This window comes from Podarcis raffonei, chromosome 4 (assembly GCF_027172205.1).
Source record: "Podarcis raffonei isolate rPodRaf1 chromosome 4, rPodRaf1.pri, whole genome shotgun sequence".
NCBI lineage: Eukaryota > Metazoa > Chordata > Lepidosauria > Squamata > Lacertidae > Podarcis > Podarcis raffonei.
Genome location: NC_070605.1, coordinates 15,973,386 through 15,996,575, shown reverse-complemented (window position 1 = coordinate 15,996,575; position 23,190 = coordinate 15,973,386). Strand labels below are relative to the sequence as shown.

Here is a 23,190-nt window from a genome sequence, read left to right as displayed (position 1 = left end):
CCAGCAATTTAAAACATGGTTAAAAGTGTCGCGTATTCCATGTGGCGCTTTCAGCGAAACACTAAGAGTTCCAGGTTTTTCCAGTGCAGTCTTTTTTTAATGTGAGCTATATACAAGCATTTACAAAAGAAACAGTCCATACAGAGTACTTACAAACGAATACTCTCCACCACAGCACCACCACACTACAGCACAACCACCACAACCACCATTAAACAGGCTTTCCTTTTAAAACAGGTGATAGCCAATCACACTAATCACACTCCTGCTGAGTCACTCTGACCCAGCAGAGTATTGCATCATCCTGTTGAAGCCTGCAGACTTATCCAGTATCCTGCGAATCCCAACAAAAAGTGAGGTTTTAAATATCTAAGGCATTTCAAACTTCTTGATAGTCTTAGATATTTAAATGTCTTAAATATTAGGAGAAAATGTGCAGAAAAGTGCTTAATGAATATTAGTGGGGACGAAAACAATTTTGAACCAATGCAAAAATGTGGCAAACTCAGTTTAAGACAGGGGGCGGGGGGAGGAATGGAGAGAAAGAGAAATGGATAGGTTTGACCATCCTCAATTCTATGTCCGCAGCCGCCACCAGACTGCAGAAACATCACCGCACCCAAGGGCTCCTAAAGCAAGCAGCGCCCCTTTGAAAGTCAATGCTGTGTTGTTGCATATCAGGGTGGCCTGTCTTTAAAACAGTCTCCAGGTACACTCAAACAGAAACGGTTCAAAGTACATTACAGCAGACAAAGAGCCCTGCTTACTCCGAGCCCTCCAGGCCCACCCAGACTTCCACCTCCCACTTGTCTCTACAGGAAGTTTCCTCTTCAAGTACTTTGCCCTGAGCCAGGAACCAACGTATATTGGAGCTGATAATCTGAAGGAAGCCAAACTGCTGCTGAAGGTTTAGAGTCTGCTAGCTCTTGGGCCAATATTCGAGATTAGTTGCTCCTGCTTCTTATGTGAGACCCGTTCAGAGCTGTCCGTGGTGCTGATCACTTCCTTGCTCTGATACAGTGGTACCTCGGATTACATACGCTTCAGGTTACATATGCTTCAGGTTACAGACTCCGCTAACCCAGAAATAGTACCTCGGGTTAAGAACTTTGCTTCAGGATGAGAACAGAAATTGTGCTCCGGCGGCACGGCAGCAGCAGGAGGCCCCATTAGCTAAAGTGGTGCTTCATGTTAAGAACAGTTTCAGGTTAAGAACGGGCCTCCCGAATGAATTAAGTACTTAACCCGCCCGAGGTACCACTGTAGTTATCTTTTGGGGAAGGTGAAACTAGAAAATAGGTATGGTGAATTTAACTTTAGAGGCAACCCATCGGCCAGGAAATTCCTGCTTTGGTGGTGTTGGAGAATATCTCAGGTGTTTATTATGTGCAGATGGGTACACCAGCAAAAACAAGAAGAAAATTGGTTCATGTGTGGGTTCAAGCCCCGTCTTGGACAAACAATTCCTGCATTGCATGGGGCTGCACTAGATGACCCTTGTGGTCCCTTCCAACTCTACAATTCTATGATTCCATGATTCTATGCTTCAGGGTGAGACCCTGCTAGGGTGGAAGGCGAGAATCAGGAAGGAGATGGCTGTTCAGCATTCCAGGCTTGTAGGTTCCCTTCCTTCGCCCTCAATCCACTTGTGAAGTGGATTTAATGAGTATTGTTGTAGGTTTTAGGGAAGGGGTCATCCTGCATGATGTCCTGAGTCCCTTCTAATCCCTGGGGTCCTGCACCCAGAAAGGGTCAAAATCAGCTATAGGATTCTATCGCTGAACTGGGCAATTTAAGACAAGTGTGCTTACCCCTTCATTGGGCAGGCATTGTTGCGGACTGGCATTGTCCCCTCTTCACGATCCCGTGGCAGTACAGGCTGGGAGGCCTGGTTGGCATGTGTGGCCTGCAAACTTCTGCACACTGTCCAGGTTGTAGCCTGCCTGCAAATGAGCCAATCTTAGCCAGGCTACTGTGCAGGACCTTCCCAGGGGTGGGGTCAACTGTGCCAGCAGGCATCACTTTAGTCCGCACTCGGAGAATAAATATAGGGCCTGCCCAGGCATCCTCACCCAGTTTGCTGTTGGCCACCTAAACATAACCAAAGAAGTTGCTCTGTGCCATAGGGCAAATGTCTGGGCCTTTCTTCTTTCCACCTGGCTGGGAAAACAAGCAAGAGGAGTGAAATTGTGTATGAGCTGAGCAAAAGGCAGGCCTCCCAACTGAGACAAGCATGCTCTGTGTGGGGCTTTCTGCCTCTGCTAGAAATCTAATGGGGAAGCAGGATTTATCAGGGCGTTGAAGCTGTGAGCCCCTCCATTTTATGCTTGGCTTTCATATGTGTGTAAATAAAACCATCTATCCCAGGCTTCCTCAACCTCGGCCCTCCAGATGTTTTGAGACTACAATTCCCATCATCCTTGACCACTGGTCCTGCTAGCTAGGGATCATGGGAGTTGTAGGCCAGAAACATCTGGAGGGCCGACGTTGAGGAAGCCTGTTCTATCCTAAGGACAATGCAGTCTCCCTTGACCTTCACTCCAAGGAAAATGAACATTGAGTGACCCCTGGAGCATCTCACAGCCCAGAGATTGGCTTGGAGCATACCATTATGTTGTCTGTGGCTGGTTGTCAGCAACAGGAGAGATTGTTTGCCCCAGGGTAGCAGCCTTTAGCTAGACATCTCTCCCCACCCAACCCCTTGAGCAATGGGAGGGGAGTGCATACACCCACGGTGCCTTGATGGGTTCCTTTTTTGCTTATTTGCTGCGGGGCTAACTAGTGTTCCTAACACGTATCTAGTGCGATGTGTGGGCATTTTGTGATTATTATTATTTGCTTTTTTGATGGATTGCTTGCATTTGTTGCATCTTCCTTTTCTATTAATATGCTGCTCACTGCCTTTGGGCCAAAAGAAGAAGAAGTAGTGTTATATAAATAAAGCATAACATAACACAATGCCTAGCATGACACAATATCTGCTAAAGCACTATCTGTCAGAGATCCTGCAGCTGCTGTGGCATGAGAGGCAGCTTCTGTCATAATGATGTGAGCTGCAAACAGCTTTAGGTAAAGTGAACGAGACTGGACTGCCAGCTAATGAATGAACTCATTAACCTCTGTGACATCAGCGATAGATTGGCATACGCGGTGGAATGGGGAGGGCACGGTGGAGCGGAATAACTGGAATAGGAGAACTTGCCACTTCCCTGGGCAAGAGGTAATTGCTGGGCTTTCTGGAATCAAACTGAAGCCTTTTAGAAAGTGACATTTGTTGCACAACACTTCCACGACCCTCCATGTTTGTCTGCCCGTCGCCACGGCTTGAGGCAAAGAAGAAAACTGTTCTTAGGGAAGGTTGTGCAAGCTGATAGGCGCAGCTGGTTTATTATTTTAAGGACAGAGCCAAAGTAGCTTCCATGGGCAGTGCTCGGGCCCTGAAAGGGAATATGCCCAGTGCTCTTAGCAGTGCCAATTGCCTGGGTCTAGCTGACATTTTAATTTCCCAGACAGCCTCAGTTTTAGTCATTTATTTGGGCAATTCCTATACAGTGGACCCTTGGGTAACGTAACTTTCAGGTTGCGAACACAGCAAACCCGGAAGTGTATACTTCCAGGTTTCATCGTGCGCGCTTCGTGCATGCGCAGAAGTGCTCTGCACACCGCGCACATGCACAGAAGTGCTCTGTGCACCGCGCACGTGCGCAGAAGTGCTCTATCACGCCTCGTGCACGCGCAGAAGCAGCGCCTCATGTTGTGGACTTTTAGGGTACGTAAGGACACCCAGAATGAATTAAGTTCGTATCTGGAGGGTCCACTATACTGCCCTTTGCATGAGCCGCAGGGCAGTTTGTAATAAAGCCAAAGGAAATAAACAGAAAGCATAAAACCCATAAGCAGGGTGGGGAGGAAGGGAAAGGGTGAAATGGAGTGGCTGGAATCCTGAACAGCAGAACTCCATACTGCAACATTTTGTTGCAGGTGCAGTGTATATCCTACATAACTCTCATTTTCACTTCTCACTTCCTCCTGGGTTAGGGTCACAAGCATTGCCAACATGGCACCCATGGGTGCCAGTGTGCCTCCCATTGCTTCCTACAGTGCCTGTGGAAAGTATTAGTAAATATCTCCTCAAAAATCCACAATGCACAAGTGGCTTTTTTTGCTCTTCCTGCCCAGTTACTTTTGGCACTTTTTTTGGCTGCTCCTATATGGGACAAGCCCCCTTAAGCATGCCCCAATTTCTTCAGATGCCAGGATTAGACACCCACCCGCCCTTCCATTCTGAGGAGAGGGGAGGTGCAAAGAACATCTCTCTCTGACTGAACATGGCTGTGGCAAGAGTAGTGGCATTTTTTCCATTGACAGGTGTGAGGCATGCCCACATCATTTTGTAGTCTCATGGCTTTTCCCACTCATTTAGGTGTGGCAGCCATACCTCCACGGCAGCCATTTTGGGTTGGGCCATACATCCTGTGGCGGTCATTTTGGGTAAGCCTCGTCCTCTCAGCACCAAGTTTATGTCTTTTGCATATGACACTTTATCAAAATTCCAACTGTGCCCACTAGTCCAAAAAGGTTAGTTTAAATAACATAAATAATAAAATGTTATTAAAGCTTTTTTCATAATACAATCAGATAAAATAAAGTAATCTAAATAAAAACAAAAACAGAGAAAGAATGAGAAAAGAAAAGGAGTTTGTTTAGAGCAGATTAAGGGATTAAGTAGATGGGATTCTTTACTCTTTTCCTGCCAGCTCTTTTTCCACTCCAAACCACCCACCCACAACACACAGCTTTTTCAGATTTAGGGTTCCTAGACCTGTGTTTCTTCCCTCACAAATAGGTGCTTGGAACAGTGCAGGAAAAGAGGAGACTGAGAGGAGATACGATAGCCATCGTCAAATCTCTAAAGGGCTGTCACGTGGAAGAGGGAACGTGCTTGTTTTCTCCTGCTCTGGAGCGTAGGACTTGAACCCATGGCTTCAAGTTACCAGAAAGAAGACTCCAATTAAACATTCGGGGCGGGGGGGATTTTCTGAAAGTAAGAGCTGTTCGGCAGGGAAACAGACTCCCACAAGATGTGGTGGTCTCTCCTTCCTTGGAGGTTTTTAAGCAGAGGTTGGATGGCCATCTGTCATGGAAGCTTTAGCTGAGATTCCTGCATTGCGGGGGGGTTGGACTAGATGACCCTTGGGTACCTTCCGGCTCTAAGATTCTATGATTCCAGGAATAGGTGAAGCAGGTTAGCAAGTGAAATGTGAACAGTGACAAGAAGGGAAAGCACGGACCCCTTCCCTCCCTCTTCTGCTTCTCCATTCCAAATCACAAAGTGCCCCTTCTTGAAACAAAATGGCCGCCTGCACTGGGTTATACTCATTTTTATGTAACGGGCACTTAGGCCCTCCATCTAGCCTATATGGATGTAGGACCAAGTATAGCTGCAATTAAACGCACTTCAGCGAATGGCACCATTCCCAATTTAAAACCGTTATGTAATGCTAATTGCCGTGTTCTTTCCGAGTGGGTGGCAAAATGGAAGATAACATAAAGAATACAAAGCCATGCGGAGTTTTTTTCTTCTCTCCATAATAAAAAAACCCCATAGCACTAAAGCGTTCAGACTTGCCCCCTTTTTTTTACAGCAACAATAAAGAAGCCTTGTAATTCATATTTTGTTAGAAAATGGCCTATACACTTTGTTGCCATGGTTACTTGATACAGCTCTGTAGATGCTGTTGTATACCGGCAATCAAGCTTTGGGTACAAGTGTTAGAATTTCTAGGGCAGCGATCGGGAGACAAAGGAGACCTACGAATTTGTTTCCTGTGAGCCACAAACCTTATTGTCAAAACAGCCACAGGCCAATGCGGTAGGGTGACTATAATGCTCTCTTTGAACTAGAGGGATCTCGAATTTACGAATCTGCATTTAATCATAGAACTGACAGGCTGACTTGGAGAAAGGCAAGAGAGTCTCTGGGCACACGCAGAGTGCTTTCCTCCTGAGAGCAGTAATGCTGGTTTTCTGGAGCAACTTTGAACTTGCAAAATTTCCAGACGTTTCTCTGCTACTTTACATTGCCTGGCTGGCGCCCTTGAATTCTGGTAATGCTTTTTGCTTGCCTGAATGGAGGATACAAAGGGGTTCGTGTGTAGAAACTACTGTACAGGTGTAATATTTATATGCATTGCTTCACCCACTTTTGCCTCTGACCCCGCCCACCACTGTCACGTGGTTCCTGGAAGCTTGCCTAGAAAGGAATGCAAGACTGGACAAGGTTCTCCAACCACACATCAGTGCCAGCGTCAAAAGTAGGTGCAGCTATAAAAGAGTCACCCCTCCTTTCAGTATCCAGTCTATTTCTCCATCTAGCCCAGAATACCCTCCTTCTCAAACAGACAGCAACTCTCCAGGTCTGTCTAGATCTAGGTTGTCCACCTCTGCCCTATCACGAAATTCAAACCCATTGTCCACAGACTGTGTAGTCTGCTGAAACTTTGGAACTCCCTGCATATTGGCATCAGTCGGGCTTTTGTATGTTGGCACCCATCAGTCTCGAGAGGCAATGGAGTGTGCCTCTGGGGGTGAAGTCAAACTTCTGCAGAACCACTGTGGCTGCTGTGACTGCAGAGACCAGTAACTCATAAATGCATTAGCAGCAATGAAGTTACCTCTCTGGGGTGCAAGCCTGGGCGGCGTGTCTGGAGGTCCTGGGTTGCCCAGATGACAAGAATTCACTGTATTCTTTGTGGCATCTGCTTAGAACATGTTTGTTTAGGCAAGCCTAACATATATGAGTTACATGGGTTTTGCCTCTTTCGCATCGCCTATCTAGTTTGATATTGTTTCGAACGTTTTTAAAACACCTGTTCTTTATGGAGACTTTTAATGTTTTATTTCCTATTTCTGTCAACCATTTAATGGTTTCTTTACAATAAAGTGGGATATAAATGTTTGTTAAATGGATACAACAAATGGTTTGAATCCAGACTTAACGAGCCTCAAAGCGACGTGGTTCCAGATTTGTCACTTGTGTTGAAATACTATCTTTTGTACTGCAGCGGTGACCAGAGGGACCGAACAACACAACAGGAGCAAGGCTATAATCACCACCCTCATCATCATGGTCGTCACTCACCAAATCCATCATCACCTTCAATCTCATTGTCATCCTCATCACCAGTTTCTCACATGCATACTGTATAAGGTAGTCCTACCTTGATCCTTTATACATCCTTTATACATCCAGAGAGAGAGGTTGGGTTGGGTTGGGTTGTAAGAATAACAATATCACATTTTTCACAAGCCTGGGACATCATCACCATGTTCTGTGGCCAATATTTTTGTAACTCCCTTTGAATAGGGACCAGGGAATAGGTATTTTAGAAGAGAAGAAGATGGGGATGATCCCAAAGAAGCAATGAGGTTCCTCTGGCCCAGAGTCTGAATGTGGACCTCAAGATTCTCTCCAGGCCATATTCCTGGAGAGTCTTCTCTCCTCCCTGCCCTGCCTCACATTCCCCTTGAGTGCTTTTGCCTGGCTGCAGTGCATCCTTGAACCCTGAAAATACCTTTGGCTTGCCTGGAATGAGAATAGAAAGGGGTTTGTGAGTGTGTCTAGAAGCTAGCCCACTGTTCACAGGTAATGTTTACATTAATTGCTCCTCCCACTTTTTCCTCCAACCCCGCCCACCACTGCCATATGGCCCCCAGAAAGTTTTACAAAATTCAATGTGGTCCTCAGGTTGGGAAAAGGTTCCCCATCCCTATGCTGAAACATTACAGCACCTCATTATTCTCCCCACCCCATCTTATTTCGAAACTCTATTTTTTTAGAAAGTCAAATTCCTGTAGATTTTGCAGAGAGGCACGGAGACCCTATGAATCTTCAGCTAAGTCAGTATGCGTTCGTATTACTGCATCAGACTCTGTCGTCTTCTGCTATTTGTTTTTCAGCGGCCGATGAAGTCATTTCTCTTACTTCATTCGCCATCACTTGCGCTCACTGCCTGGTGGTCAGAAAAAAGGCTGCAGCAGCTTCATGTTCAACTCACCCCAATTCAACCTCAGTGCATTTGTGAAAAGGGCTGCGTCCATAAATGAGGACATTAAGGACCAGGCCTTGAATCAATAGGATGAGGAAGAGTGGAGCTCCTACAAGCGTTAAATGTTTAGGTCACCGCTGCTTGCTTCTTTATGGCATTTGCCACCCTCTATATCATTTATCCAAGTTTACACTGCAAAGAGAATACTAGCAAGATATACAATAAAATAATACGCAAGGTGGCTACATTCTTCCTTCTCTGTCAGAGGTAGCATGCCTTTGAATGCCAGTTGGCCCCTGTGAGAACAGAACGCTGGATCAAATGGGCCTCTGATTTGATCCAGCAGGACTCCTCTTGTATTTTTTTATTCACATTCTTATGGGTTCATCATTTCTGGGGCTTGTGCCACTGGTCCTTCTGGTTGATCTGGCCACTTGTCCTTTGGGTCTGATTGCAGGGCTGCTGCCCAGGATTAGGTTCATGATATGGTACTCTCAGCCAAGTGTGTGAGCTGGTTAAATAAAGGAAACCCAAGATCTTACTGTATCTGTGCGACAAGGATGAAGCACCCCCCGCAGCAGCTTCCTTGTCCAGCCACAGCTCTTGTTTGGCCAGGGTCCCCTTGCTATTCCCAAGGACGCATCCCAATAATTCTCTTCAATGATTCACAGCAGCCCCGTCCTCACAGAGAGTCTGCTCCTTTTATTTATCTTTGCAGCGATGGCTGGGCAGACAGATACGATGTGACAGAAGGATACCAGCGCGAGGCTGTTGGCGGAATAACAATCAAGCTTCAGTCTCCGGATGTGAAATGGTTTGATGATTATTACCTGCAGCTTCAGCCAGAAACCAACCACCGAAACCCGTGGTTTCAGGAATTTTGGCAACACCGTTTCCAGTGCCGGCTGAAGGGATCCCCTCAGGAGAATATGAAATTCAATAAGACCTGCAGCAGTAAGCATCTTTATTCTTACATGTCTGTTTATTTGAAACCAATGAAGTCCAAGCTGTTAATTGCTTCTGGGATTATGGGAACTGGAGGAATCAATGTCAGGATGAAGGTATGGTGATGTTAAGTGTCTTTTGTGCCAATGAGCTGGGGGCAGACTCAAACAACAGTTTCATGTGGTAACAAAAAGGTTGAGCATAGTTTCTATTCTATTATTTTTCTATATTCTGGAATTTGTTTTTGTTTTGTGGCAGTTGTTTTTATTTTATTTTATCTTGTTACACACCACTTTGATGGCCTCAGGCTGTGCAGCATTTTACTAATTTGTAAAATAAACTTATAAATATAAATAAAGAGTAGTATCAGTCAGATACATTTCCGCTCTTCCAGCAGCAGAGATTATTTCATTTGTAACTTAAGGGTTAGCTCTGATACTTTCAAAAAGTCAGCTAGCCAAGAGGGGTATGGGCGGAAGTGTTGCTTAGCAACCAGCGTCACATGATGTTCACTGAGGTAGCACATGCTCTGATTGGCTATGTAGTTCAGAGAGGGTTTCCCTCTGTATATTTTAGTTGATTTTTCCCCTCCTATGTACAAGGCCTGAACTAAGAAAGACAAAACCTCTCTATTCCCTTCTCCTCAAATTGCACACTGTTTTCAGTTTGCTCGGTAAAGGGTCAACAGGACTTTTCTCGGAGGACTTCATTTGCATTATTTAAGTGACTTTACTAACGGTGATAAATATAACAGAGCAAAGTTATTCCAAATGGCGATTTGTTTTGCGGCCGGCCCCCGACATCTTTGAGCATAAAAGAGGGGCTCTTTAAAATACGGCATTGATCATTTGACAGTTTGATCTCCTAACAGTATTTCCTATGCACGCTAAAAAGGCAGTCTATTAGGTCCCTAATTATTATTATTGTTTATTTAATAATAATAATAATAATAATAATAATAATAATAATAATAATAATAATACTTTTTACAAGTTAATTCCAAATGGTGATTAATTTCACGCTCGGCCCCCGCAACCTTTGGGCCTAAAAGAGGGGCTTTTTAAAATACGGCATTGATCATTTGATAGTCTGGGGGGGGGAACTAATTCAAGAATTTGGTCAGGTGGCAGGATTCAAATTGAACAAGTAAAAAACCAAGGTTTTAGAGAAAAAATTAACATTGACTGAAAGAGAGAAGTTTCAGAATGAAACAGGTTTGACTGTGGTTAAGAAAGTGAAATACCTGGGGATTAACATGACAGCCAAAAATGGGAAATTGTTTAAAGATAACTATGAAAAATGTTGGATGGAAGTGAAAAAAAGACTTAGAAATTTGGTCAAACTTGAAGCTTTCCTTGTTGGGTCGAATTGCAGTCATAAAGATGAATGTATTGCCTAGAATGTTGTTTTTGTTTCAAACATTGCAAATTGTGGACAAGATGGACTGTTTCAAGAAGTGGCAGAAAGATATTTCTAGATTTGTCTGGCAGGGCAAGAAGCCCAGAATAAAATTTAAGATATTAACTGATGCAAAGGAAAGGGGTGGATTTGCACTGCCAGACCTTAAACTTTATTATGCTGGCTGAAAGATTGGCTGCTTCTTGAGAACACAGACATTTTGGATTTAGAAGGTTTTAACAACGTTTTTGGGTGGCATGCATATCTGTGGTATGACAAGGTTAAAGTACATAAAGCATTTAAAAATCATATTGCCAGGAAAGCATTGTTTAATGTTTGGATTAGATATAAGGACTTATTGGAGAATAAAACCCCAAGGCGGTTGTCACCAATGGAAGCAAAAGCTCAGAAAAAGCTCAATATGGAGGCCAAATGGCCGAAATATTGGGAAATTCTGGAACAAGAAGGAGATAGATTGAAACTGCAGAGTTTTGAGAAATTAAAGGATAAAGTGCGAGATTGGCTTCATTATTATCAGATAATGGAGGCTTATAATTTGGACAAGAAAGTCGGCTTCCAGGTGGAAAAATCTAAATTGGAAACAGAACTGTTAGAATCCAAAACTAAGATTTTGTCAAAAATGTATAACTTGCTGTTGAAATGGAACACTCAGGATGAGACGGTCAAATCTGCTATGATTAAATGGGCACAAGATGTTGGACATAACATTATGTTTGCTGACTGGGAACAGTTGTAGGCCGTATGAAATTTACGGCATGTAATGCCTTAAGAGAAAATATTATGAAAATGATATACAGGTGGTACATGACCCCAGTCAAGCTTGCAAAAATTTACCATTTGCCCGATAATAAATGTTGGAAATGCAAAGATAATGAAGGTACATTCTTTCACCTTTGGTGGACGTGCCCTAAGATTAAGGCTTTCTGGGAAATGATCTATAATGAATTGAAAAAGGTATTTAAATATACCTTCCTGAAGAAACCAGAGGCCTTTCTCTTGGGCATGGTCGGCCAATTGGTGTCAAAGAAGGATAGAACTTTCTTTATGTATGCTACAACAGCAGCAAGAATACTTATCGCAAAGTACTGGAAGATGCAAGATCTACCCACCCTGGAAGAATGGCAGATGAAGATGATTGATTGCATGGGATTGGCAGAAATGACTGGCAGAATCCGTGACCAGGGAGAAGAGTCGGCGGAAGAAGATTGGAAGAAATTCAAGGACTATTTACAGAAATATTGTAAAATTAATGAATGTTGAATGATGTCGGATAGAAATTAAGGGGTTTTTAGCTGTAATGCTTTGAGTGATATGGAAAGAAAAAAGAAAAAAAGGGGAATAGAAATAGGTTAAAAATTATGGATAAGGATTTGCTGAACTAACAATTTGAATTGGAATACAAGAAGGGGAGGTATGAGGAGGTCAGGGAAATATGTTATTGAAAATATGTATTGTGAACTTTATGTGTTTTTAAACTTTTTTGCTTTTTTTCTTTTTGATTCTTTTTTACTGTATTAAATTTGAAAACTTTAATAAATATCTTTTTAAAAATATATATATATAACAGAGCAGTAAATGTCAAGCCCGTATGAGCCAGGGTCATGTTTAACAACTCACCTGCTAGCATTAGGTGACTAGGAATTCCCTGCAGGTGAGTGAGTGGGGCAGTCGCAGAGGGACTGATTGCCCATCTTCCCCTGCCAGCCTGCTTGGTTTCTGTGTCATCTGCAGAAGACAATCTTCTTCCGTTCTTCTGTTAAAGAGTGAAGACAATCAAAGCTGGCGTGCACACAAACTCCACAAAACACCTCACTTGAGATGGAATATTTATTTTTATGATAATAGAATGTAGGAAACCATCTTCTTGTTGTTGTTGTTTAGTCGTTTAGTCGTGTCTGACTCTTCGTGACCCCATGGACCAGAGCACGCCAGGCACTCCTGTCTTCCACTGCCTCCCGGAGTTTGGTCAAACTCATGTTAGTAGCTTCCAGAACACTGTCCTCTGTCGTCCCCTTCTACTTGTGTCCTCAATCTTTCCCAACATCAGGGTCTTTTCCAGGGAGTCTTCTCTTCTCATGAGGTGGCCAAAGTATTGGAGCCTCAGCTTCACGATCTGTCCTTCCAGTGAGCACTCAGGGCTGATTTCCTTAAGAATGGAGAGGTTTGATCTTCTTGCAGTCCACGGGACTCTCAAGAGTCTCCTCCAACACCATAATTCAAAAGCATCAATTCTTCGGCGATCAGCCTTCTTTATGGTCCAGCTCTCACTTCCATACATCACTACTGGGAAAACCATCTTATCCTGAGTCAAACCATTGACCCAGGTAACCTGGGGTTGTATATATTGACAGTGGGTCTCCAATTGTTCAGACAAGGGGCATTCCTGGCCCTGCCTGGAGATGCTGAGGATGGAACCTAAGACAGGCAAAACACGGGCTCTGTCACTGAGTTATGGCCCTTCCCCAGTTGTATACAGCCTGTGACTCACTCCGTCAAATCCAGACCATTTGTTATGCCTGCTAGTCCACTTGCAAGCTGGGTAGATCTCCTGGTGTCATTGTAGGCTTGCGAGTGTAGCAACAGGGAGCTTCTCCAGCAGCAGCATGTATTCTCTTGCCCTTCATCCAGGGGCGAAGCTAACATGGAAACATACAGCCTCTTTCTTGTTGGAAGTTTTAGCCGTCTTGCTGCTGCCTCTGCTAAGTGCATTGATTTTCTGCCTGGCCGAAGCATTACAGAGAAGGAGAAGTGTTCAGAGTTATCCACCTTGATTCTCAATGCTTTCGGCTCCATGTCAGAGAAGTCGGATGAGGCTTATGGAGTCCCAAAGAAACAGATAAAAACAGCAACGCTTAGCGCCATGGGAGGAAGTAAAGGAAGGGACTCTGTGCCATCATTAGGATGGAGAAATGGACATGGGTGCATTTAATGGGGTGTGCTGATTTTAAAGGATCAAACAGCACTTTGGAGAAGTTGGCCCTGTGTCCAGGACTGATGAAGTTAATCAATACAACTTGATGTCTCTTACAGCAACTCAAAACAGATAATAAAGGCCTTTCTTGTGTGCCTCCCACAGACATCTTTTTAATATATAAAAATTTTTTATTCAGTTTTACACTACACATTTAAATTCAAACATTAGACATAATCATCAACATTTAGGATTCCCTGAATACTTAGACTTCCCTTCTCCCTTCCGTGGCTTCCATTTTCAATCTTTTTCAACTGCATCATATATTTTCTCTATTTTTCTTAAAATAATCCATTTTTACCTTAGTTTTTAGTACATTACAAGCGTTACTCAAATCCTGCCCAAGTGTTTAGCTGTTTACAGTGTTCTTTTAGGTAATTTGTAAATTTTTCGCATTCCTTATTAAAGTTTCTCTCTTCCTAGTTTCTGATTTTCCCGGTCATTTTCGCCATTTTGGCATAGTCCATCATCTTCATCAGCCATTCTGGTTGGGACTTTATCTTCTTTCCATCTCTGGGTCAGTAGTATCTGCACTGCTGTTGTCACATACATAAATAATAGTTTCTGCTCCTTTGGTATTTCTGCACCTAAAATTCTTAGTAAGAAAGCTTCTGGCTTTTTCACAAATGTTATTTTAAACATTTTTTTCAACCCATTGTATATCATTTCCCAGAATGCTTTTGTTATCTTGCACGTCCACCCACAGACATCTTATTGACCGCTGTGAGACCAGGATGCTGGACTAGATTGGCCTTTGGTCTGATCTTGCTGGGCACTTGCTCTTACATTCCTAACTTTGCTAGGACCACTGAAACAGTGACCAGCAGTGTGTCTAACCCCATGAATCTTCTCCTGTACAGATTTCCAACCTTACAACTGTTAATGGATACAGTGGTACCTCAGGTTACAGACGCTTCAGGTTACAGACTCCACTAACCCAGAAATAGCACCTCAGGTTAAGAACTTTGCTTCAGGATGAGAACAGAAATCACGCGGCGGCAGCAGGAGGTCTCATTAGCTAAAGTGGTACCTCAGGTTAAGAACAGTTTCAGGTTAAGAACGGACCTCCAGAACGAATTAAGTTCTTAACCCGAGGTACCACTGTACAAGACTATTCCCAGCAGGGATTGTGCTGGCAAAACAGTAGCCAGCAGGATTAAAATCTCCACTCACAGAGAGTGGAAGGTTCAGTCCTGCTTTCTGCAGTGTCTTTGGGAGAAGTGGGAATGAGGTGCAGTGTCTCGTTGTTTTTCCCTTTTAAATTAACCTTCTAATTTCATTTGATTGATTAACCTTTTAAAACCTTGATTGAACATGAGGCCTGGCCCTTGGATTGATTTGGGAGGTGGAGGTTGGCCCGTGTCAAACTGGACCCAATCTGAAGTCCTGGATTAGGCCCTGAATCCGATCCAGTGGGTGGGGGGAGCATGCAGACCCATTACAATTATTTAGGTAAAAAAAAAAAAAACACACCACTCGCAAGTGGCATCTGGTGTACCATTCAAGACAGTATCACAATTTAAGCAGCACAATAGCTCTGCAAGAATGGCACAAGAGGCAGCTTCTCAAGGAGCTCCTAACCCTTCAGAAGAATCAAAATAAGAAGCAGAATGTACCTGTGGAGAAAAGGAAAACACTGAATACAGGTAGCGAAGGATATACCTGCTAGTATTAGGTGACTAGGAATTCCCTGTAAGTGAATGAGTGGGACAATCAAGGAGGGACAGATTGCCACATCTTCCCAGATCCTCCTTGTGGACTTTTTGTAGGCTTCTGATTGGCGACTGTGAGGTGATGGACTAGATGGGCCTTTGACCTTCTTGAAGAAGCCTTCTGCTTTGCTCCCCTTTGGTCAAATCCACAATAATAGGTTTTTCCCCCATCCCGGTTTGTCCCCCCCACCCCAGTTCTCCACATTCTGTGGGCTGAGAGATCAACCTAGTTTTGAAAAGCACAGGTTTGTAGCTCAGCTGAATCCCTGGTAGTGGTTGGCTTCTGTGAAGTGTGGAAACAGGCCCATTTCAATTTAACTCTTATTCACTTGAGCTTGAATTGTCTGCCTAGAAAACTATCACCAGGCCATCTGCAAAATTGCACAGCACAAATCCCAATAGATCAAAATCATCCGGCTCTTAAAGGAAAATTGAAGAGAACTGTACGCAATAAAATAGATTTTTTTTCACGTTTTTTTCAAAAAACCTACCAATGTTGTTTCTGGTTCAAGTTAGATTTCTGTTAAACGACTAGTATAATTAATTACACTGCATGCACACTTAATTCTGGGGGTGCATACTTTGTTAAAAGTTTTGCATATTGCAACATAATTTACTGCTCAGCATTCCACTTAATTTCAATTAGAATGGATTTTCAGTGCAATCTATTCTCACAGCTATTATGCTGATTATTCTTAATTAGGAGGAGAAATTACCAGAACAAAAAGGTAATATGCCGTTTCCTTCCTTCCTCCCTCCCTCCCTCCCTCCCTCCCTCCCTCCCTCCCTGAAGGTTCCAAATTTTCCTTGGGTAACAAATGTCCCCTTCTATCAGGGGTGGGGACAGACTGCTTGAATTGCTTCCACATCAAGGGTTGCTCAGAGTACACCTGTTGAAATCAAGGGGCCTAAATTAGTCATGGCTATTAAATGTGTCTATTCTGAGTAAAAGCTAGTTGACTACAACAATTAGGAAAGATGTGTAAACACTTGTTTTGTGACATTTGTATTCATTGCTTTATTGCATGTGTATCTTAACTTTCTCAAGGTAGCCTACTCCTCCCCACATATTATCCTCACAACAACCTATGCGGTAGGTTAGGCTGATAAATGTTGACTAGTTCAAGGTTACCCAGTGGGAAATTTGAACTCTGGTCTCCCAAGTCATAGCCCAATGTTCTTATCACTACAGCATGTTCTGTGTACCTTCTCGATTTTTAATTTGCAGCAACCCTGTGAGGATTATTATTATTATTATTAAACAAAAAGTCAGCAGGAAGCATTTGAGTCTGATGACTGTATTAGCTGTTTCAGTCCCTTGATTTGTAGGTGCCTCCTGTCCCTTTAAATAGCTATGTCAACAGGGGGGGTGTTTGAATCTCACAGCTTCCCCATCAAGGCTTAAACAGTGCCACCTCCCTTCCAGGGCCACGACTCAGTGACAGAGCACATGCACAAGATGGGACAAGATTGTTTTCTCCTGTTCTAGAGGGTAGGAATCGAACCAATGGCTTCAAGTTACAAGGTGATTCTGAGTAAACATCGGGAAGAGCTTTCTGACATTAAGAGCTGCTCGATAGTGGAACAAGCTCCCTTGGGAGACGGTGGATTCTCCCTGGATGGTGGATGGCCATCTGTCATGCATGCTTTAGCTAAGATTCCATAATCAATAAACACACAAGACATAACCGGCTGTTCATTGTATCAAATTGTAGATTTCAATGGAAGTCTCATCAAGTTCAACAAAAAAGCAGAAGACCCAGTGGATCAGTTCATTCTCTAGTCCGTTCATGCATGTATAAGTGTCTATTCCACCTGTCTGTTCATAGAGTCCAATAATCCACCTGAAGGGTTGTTACAGTTCCGTTGAAATCTACAGTTTGACACAATGAATATTATACCTTATTTATTCAAAAGTACAGCCAGTTATGTCTTGTGTGTTTATTATGTTTCACGTAACCATAGGTTTGTTGTTGCTTAGCTGAGATTCCTGCATTGCAGGGGGTTGGATGAGATGACCCTCAAGGTCTTTTTCAACTCTACAACTTTATGATTCTGTGCAGAAGGCGATAAGTTGAATCCTCGGCATCTTCAGGCAGGGCTAGGAATGTCCCATGCCTGGAACCCTTGAATGGCCAGCCACTGCCGGACAGTGTAGACAACCCTGAGCTTGCTGGACCAATGACCTGACTCAGAGAACTCACCTTCCTATGCCTCTCTTCATATTGTGTATATGAAGTATCGCCTTACCACAGCAGCAATTGGAAGGTGGCTGCGTGGAACACTGCAGTACTCTTCATGGTTTATATATGAATGTCTTGATTTAAATTAACGTGCCTCCTACGTCTGTCTGTGCAAGCCAGCTTTCCATTGCAGAGCAACTGCAAAAGCCTGTTTTGCCACTGACACCCTTTGCTAGTTTGAAAAAGCACTGCAGCAAAGGCACTCTTTGCAACCTTCCATAAAGCACATTAATGGCCTCTGTGTTTGTTGTTGTTGTTTTGTGTGTCTGTTTTAATGCTTCTTGGAAGATCGAGATGGCCTTCAGCAAAACACAAGCTGTTTCTGCTGCAGATATTTTGCATCTCCCCCAAACAAAAGAGTGGGCAAACGACATGGGGAGATTTATATTCCAGCACTGCAGCCTTTGCTCAGTAGGATGAAGGTCTCCCACTCTTCCAAGATCACCTGCATGATGCCACCTCTATTCTTTCTTCCAACCCCGCAACCCCCACCTTTTGCATCAAGCCTTTGGCACAACAATCCACTACCTATGGACTACTGCAGTCTTTCAATTCCCACCAGCACTAACCAGCATGGCCAACGCTTAGGGATGATGGTATTTGTAGTCCAAAAAATCTGGAGGGTGCTAGGTTGGAAAAGCTTGTCTTACTGTGATAATGTTTAAGCACAAGCAACATATTCCTCCATTGGTCATTTCTCTCCTCATCCTCTATGGTCTTCCCTGTGCCAACTAATAGCTCCATCTATTTCTAATGTCCGAGCTGTGTGTGCCTTTTTTGTTTTGTACCTAAAATGTACATGCACAAAAGGGAAGGATCAGCAAGGCCAACAAGTCTTTCAAGTTGGGGGTTCTTCCCCTCATTTTTATCCCGACAACAACCCAGGCTGAGAGATTGTGACTGGCCCAAGGTCACCTACTGAGCTTTATGACCAAATGGGGATTTGAACCCCAGTCTCCCAGCTCCTAGTCTGGCACTCTGACAACTGCACCATGCAATACACGATTTTGTCAAGCAGCAATGCATTTTGGAATGTTAATTTCTCCAATAGACACCTTTTTATGAACACTTTATCCTAGCATATATTTTTGCAGTGGCGGACTTGGGGGTTCCAAATTTCAGCAGCGCTCTGTGCAACGCCAAATTTCTACATATACCTCTCTCACCTTCCATTTTACATCATTGTTGTGGATCCCTCTCGACTCGGTGCACTATGAGGGCGATCCAGTTGCTCTCCCCTAAATCCCTCTCTGGTTTTTGTACACATTACTTCACTGGAGAACCGCATCACAAAATTCAGAGAAGTGAAATATTCAGAAGGTGGCTGAGTTTCAGTCAGCATCTTGTCTCAGAAAGTGAGAATTAAGTAGGCTTGCCCTTAAATGTGAACTGGGCCAAATCCCTCCCACAACCCTACCCCACATCAGAGCACATTGCAATAATCAAACTTTGAGGTTACCAATCCATGCCTTTGAACACTGTGGTCAGGCTATCCCTCCCCAAGAATGGTTTTAGGAGCTGTAGCTCCTAAAAGGCACTCCTAGCCAATGAGATCCAAGCCCAAAAAGTGCAGGGGAAAGAGAGTGCACTTGGGGGTTGCCTGGCAACTGGCTCTAGAATGCTGAGCTGCATAAAGAGAACAGAAAGCATTTGACGTTCTGAGAAAGGAGCATTTGACAAGGCTAGTTTCTGGAGCACTGCAAAAAAAATAACAATATGCTGAGCAATAGCAGGGCAAGTTGCAAAGCAAGACACATGGGAGAATGGTGAGGTCTTGGAAGATAAATGAAGGGATGTCCTATATGTTATTAGTGCCACTGAGCAATAAATACACCCTGAATAAAATAGGAGAAGATATAAGAAGTCACCGGAAGGCAATTGCAGAAATACATATATATGTGGAGGAGCACGGACGGTAAGCAAAGTAAAACAACCCTCCAAACTTTGTATCATTCTAGAGACAAATGGGAGTGCCTGATCTTAAATTATATTATGAAGCCTTTCAACTCAAAAAAACGAGGCATATTATTAATGATACGCTGAAGAACCTGTGGGTTCAAATGAAATTATTCTGCACCACCCCTTCAATTAATGCTTTGCCCTTGTAAAATCCTTCCTGAGCATGGATTGGGAAAAATACATGCTACTGTACATAACTGGCACTCTCTGAAACAACATTCAAACCAAAACACAGCCAGCCACCCATTGAAATCCATCTTTCTGCAAGGTTTCCATAATGCCTTCTAGTCCTGTTTCCCTGGATGAGTTTTAGCTGGCACAGCTCAAGAATGTGGACAAAATGCTCGGATTGGTGCAAGTGACCACATGTGCTCTTGGCACTTGCCCTTCATAGCTGATAAAAATTGGTAAAGATGGGACAGCTGGTTGGGCCAGGGAGCCGCCTCATGAGAGGGAGGAGTCCTGGCTTACTTAAAGGGCTACACCTTGAGAAGGCTTCCCTGGATCCAGAAAATGTAGTCTACTATTGAGGGTCACTGGGGACGCGGGTGGCACTGTGGGTTAAACCGCAGAGCCTAGGACTTGCTAATCAGAAGGTCGGCGGTTCGAATCCCCGCTACGGGGTGAGCTCCCGTTGCTCAGTCCCTGCTCCTGCCAACCTAGCAGTTTGAAAGTGCGTCAAAGTGCAAGTAGATAAATAGGTACCACTCCGGCGGGAAGGTAAACGGCGTTTCCGTGCGCTGCTCTGGTTCGCCAGAAGTGGCTTAGTTGTGCTGGCCACATGACCCGGAAGCTGTACGCCGGCTCCCTCGGCCAATAAAGCGAGATGAGTGCCGCAACCCCAGAGTCGGTCACGACTGGACCTAATGGTCAGGGGTCCCTTTACCTTTACCTTTATTGAGGGGTCATTAATGTCCACATCCTGGGTAAGGTTCTTGAGCACGTGGTTGATAACCAAATCCTGACTCTCCTGGATGAGACTGATTTTCTAGATCCATTTCAGTCAGAGTTTAGACCTGGTTTTGGCATGGAAACTACTGTGTATGATGAGCTGGCTGCCCTGTATGAGGGAGAGTGTGACCCTGTTGATTCTCCTTGGTCTCCAGGTGGCATTTGATACCATTGAATGATGCTTCCATTTGCTCTGCTAAGTTTTAAGTTCTGGAGACTCCAGCAAGCTGAACGTTGAAGAAAGGAACTTGCCCGAAAATTGTCACATTCCCTCCCCCCCAAAAAAAGCAAAGAAAGGGAGAAAATAGGGACATGTGGGAATATTTCACAAACTGATGCAGAGTTATATAAAGTGATGCTTTTTCAGGATGACTGTGGGGCATGAATAGCTTCTTGGAAGAAGCACAAACCCAACACTTTCCTTTCCAGCTGAACACTATTTATTAACTTCCAGCGGAAGGTGTGGGTGAGTTCCCTTTAGAATGACTTATAATGGCCATTGTCCTAGAAGGTCCTTATGTGCTCAGCTGCTCCCACAGATTTCAACAAAAACTATTTGTGCTCAACACCTTTCAAGCCATGGCACGGAGAGACTTCAGAAACACGTGCTTTGACGTTGGCCTGCTCCTTCGGCAATCTCACAATATTTCGTCGTCATGGTAATATTTTTGGTTGCAGGGAAATCGCTTGGTCCTTCACAGCTAATATGCCAGGGAACATTTTCTTCCAACTGTTCTTTTTAACTAACGTCTTTTGTTGAGATGCCAGCAACTTGGTTTGCAGTCACTTATCGATGAAGCCCGTGGGATGACTTCCGTGAAAATAACAGTGCTTTGTCGTTGACCTTATTGAAGAGTTAATGTTTGTATCTGGTGTCAGAACTGGGTTCCCCCCCAAAAAAATTCCAGTGCCCTAAAAGGGGGTAGGGGCTCCTGTAGATATAAAACTAAAACTTAATTTTATTACCTTGAGCATGCTAACCATTGCAATCTGCTGTGCTTCTCAACAGGCAATCTGACCTTAGAAACACAACATGTCCAAGATTCCAAGATGGGCTTTGTGATTAACGCAATATACTCCATGGCTTATGGCCTGCATAACATGCAGATGGCACTTTGCCCAGGCTACGCGGGTCTTTGTGATGCTATGAAGCCCATTGATGGACGGAAACTCCTCGATTCTCTTATGAAGGCCAACTTCACTGGAGTTTCTGGGGATATGATCACATTCGACGAGAATGGAGACTCACCGGGACGGTACTGTTAAATAGCTATCAATCTGGAAAGCATGAAACACCTTAATCGTTGCTCCGTGTCTTACTTGTAACTATTAGTGTGCCTTGCTAAATTCCTATCCAGGCATCACTCAACTGTCTAGTGAGAAGCAGGGGTCCATATGTTTGCTGCTCAACCTGCAATGTGGAAACATCTGTGAATGGGCATTATCCACATATTAAGCTGAACGTGATGGGTATCTCTCATGCAGAAACAGCTTTCTGAGTGGGGCAGAGCTTTTGTGCTATCTTCCCGGCAGGTGGATCAGCCATGCTTACTGGGAGGGAGAGGATGAAGCAGTGGGGAGGTTGGCAAAGTGTAAATGCACCAGCAGGAGTGCCAGATTGGCTCCATTTGCACCACACCAACATCCCCACTGCCTCACCCCTTCCCCTCTTCCTCCCAGTAAGCAGCACCTGCTGGAAGCTAGCCTGGTGAATTGCTTCTGCCTCCATGTGAATGAGAGCGCTGCAAGTATCTTTTTAAACACACCATGGCTATACCATGGATCGACTGGCTGATTTATGCAGAAGTCTAAATGATACCTTAACTCTCATACTATTTTGGATTCATTTGAATTAGCTGGTTGGCAGAGAACCTCAGTCAGCGAGTGCTTTTGATCACTTGAAGCAAGTGTCAAAAGACTTAAGCTTTTTTTCCTTGGCAGGCAGTCAACTAATTTCTCTCCTTCTCTCTGTCTGGCTTTCTCTTCCCTCTGAATGCCCAGGAAAAAAGGTCTCACCTCTATTATATATTATCCACAGCAGGAAAATTATACTTTGGGTCACATAAGTTGTGTGTGCGGGAAAATATATATCAGTATTTCAGGGATTCTGAGAATCACATCATTTTCAGTGTGAAAGTTTTCAAGTGAAACTTACACTGTCTAATACGCCGCCTTTCAGTTGGTGATGCAAATAATAGGCAAAAACTCAGCCCCAACGACACCTGCCTAAACCGCCAATTATTTGGAAAAGTCGCACATTCAAATTACACTTTAATAAACCCTTTTAAAGGCCTGTGGTCTCTGAAGCTTATAAAAGGACTAGGAGGATCCATGCAGGCGAGAAAACACAGTGGCTCTTAGCCAAGTCTCTGCAGTGTGGAGTGTGGACTTCTTACTCATGGTCAGAGAGAAATGATGCTATGATGATCAGCATATGGGAAGATGAGTAGACTCAACAGGTGAAAGGGCAATACCATGTCCTTCTCCATGGTTGATGATGCTCTGCTTTCCCCTGAGCAGTGATCCAGAATGGCCAGGAACTTACACAGATAGGGCAAGGGGATTGTAAAGATCACATTGGTTTAGGGTTGGATGTGGGATCTCAGTGGGGTTCTGCTCACAGGAACTCTGGATCCAGCCATTAACTTCAGGGGAAGGGTGGTGGCTCGGTGGTAGAGCACATAACAGTCCCAATTTCAATTCCCAGCATCTCCAGGAAGAGCCAGGATAAACCCCTTTCTGAAGCCCTGGAGAGCTGCTGACTTCAGTGTAGGCATCATTGAACTAGATGGACCAGTGGTCTGGCTCAGTATAAGTCAGCCTCTTAAATTCCTGTGTAATGCCTGACAGCATTTCAGGGTTGCATGAATCACAGAACACCATAGAATGCCAGTGGATCTTTTTTTTTTTTTTTTGAAAAATAGGCATGCATCATTAATGCA

The 23,190-nt window shown here is 43.9% G+C and overlaps 1 protein-coding gene across 5 annotated transcripts in view; it reads left to right on the top strand.

Moving 5' to 3' along the window:
* The window catches only part of GRM5 (glutamate metabotropic receptor 5), a 259,147-nt gene that overhangs the window by 193,139 nt on the left and 42,818 nt on the right, over positions 1–23,190 (top strand). For all 5 annotated transcript variants that reach the window (XM_053385553.1, XM_053385550.1, XM_053385551.1 and 2 more), the window contains exons 4-5: positions 8,767–9,002; positions 21,258–21,504. In XM_053385553.1, the coding sequence (XP_053241528.1) occupies positions 8,767–9,002; positions 21,258–21,504 (483 nt within the window). The remainder of the gene's footprint in view (positions 1–8,766; positions 9,003–21,257; positions 21,505–23,190) is intronic.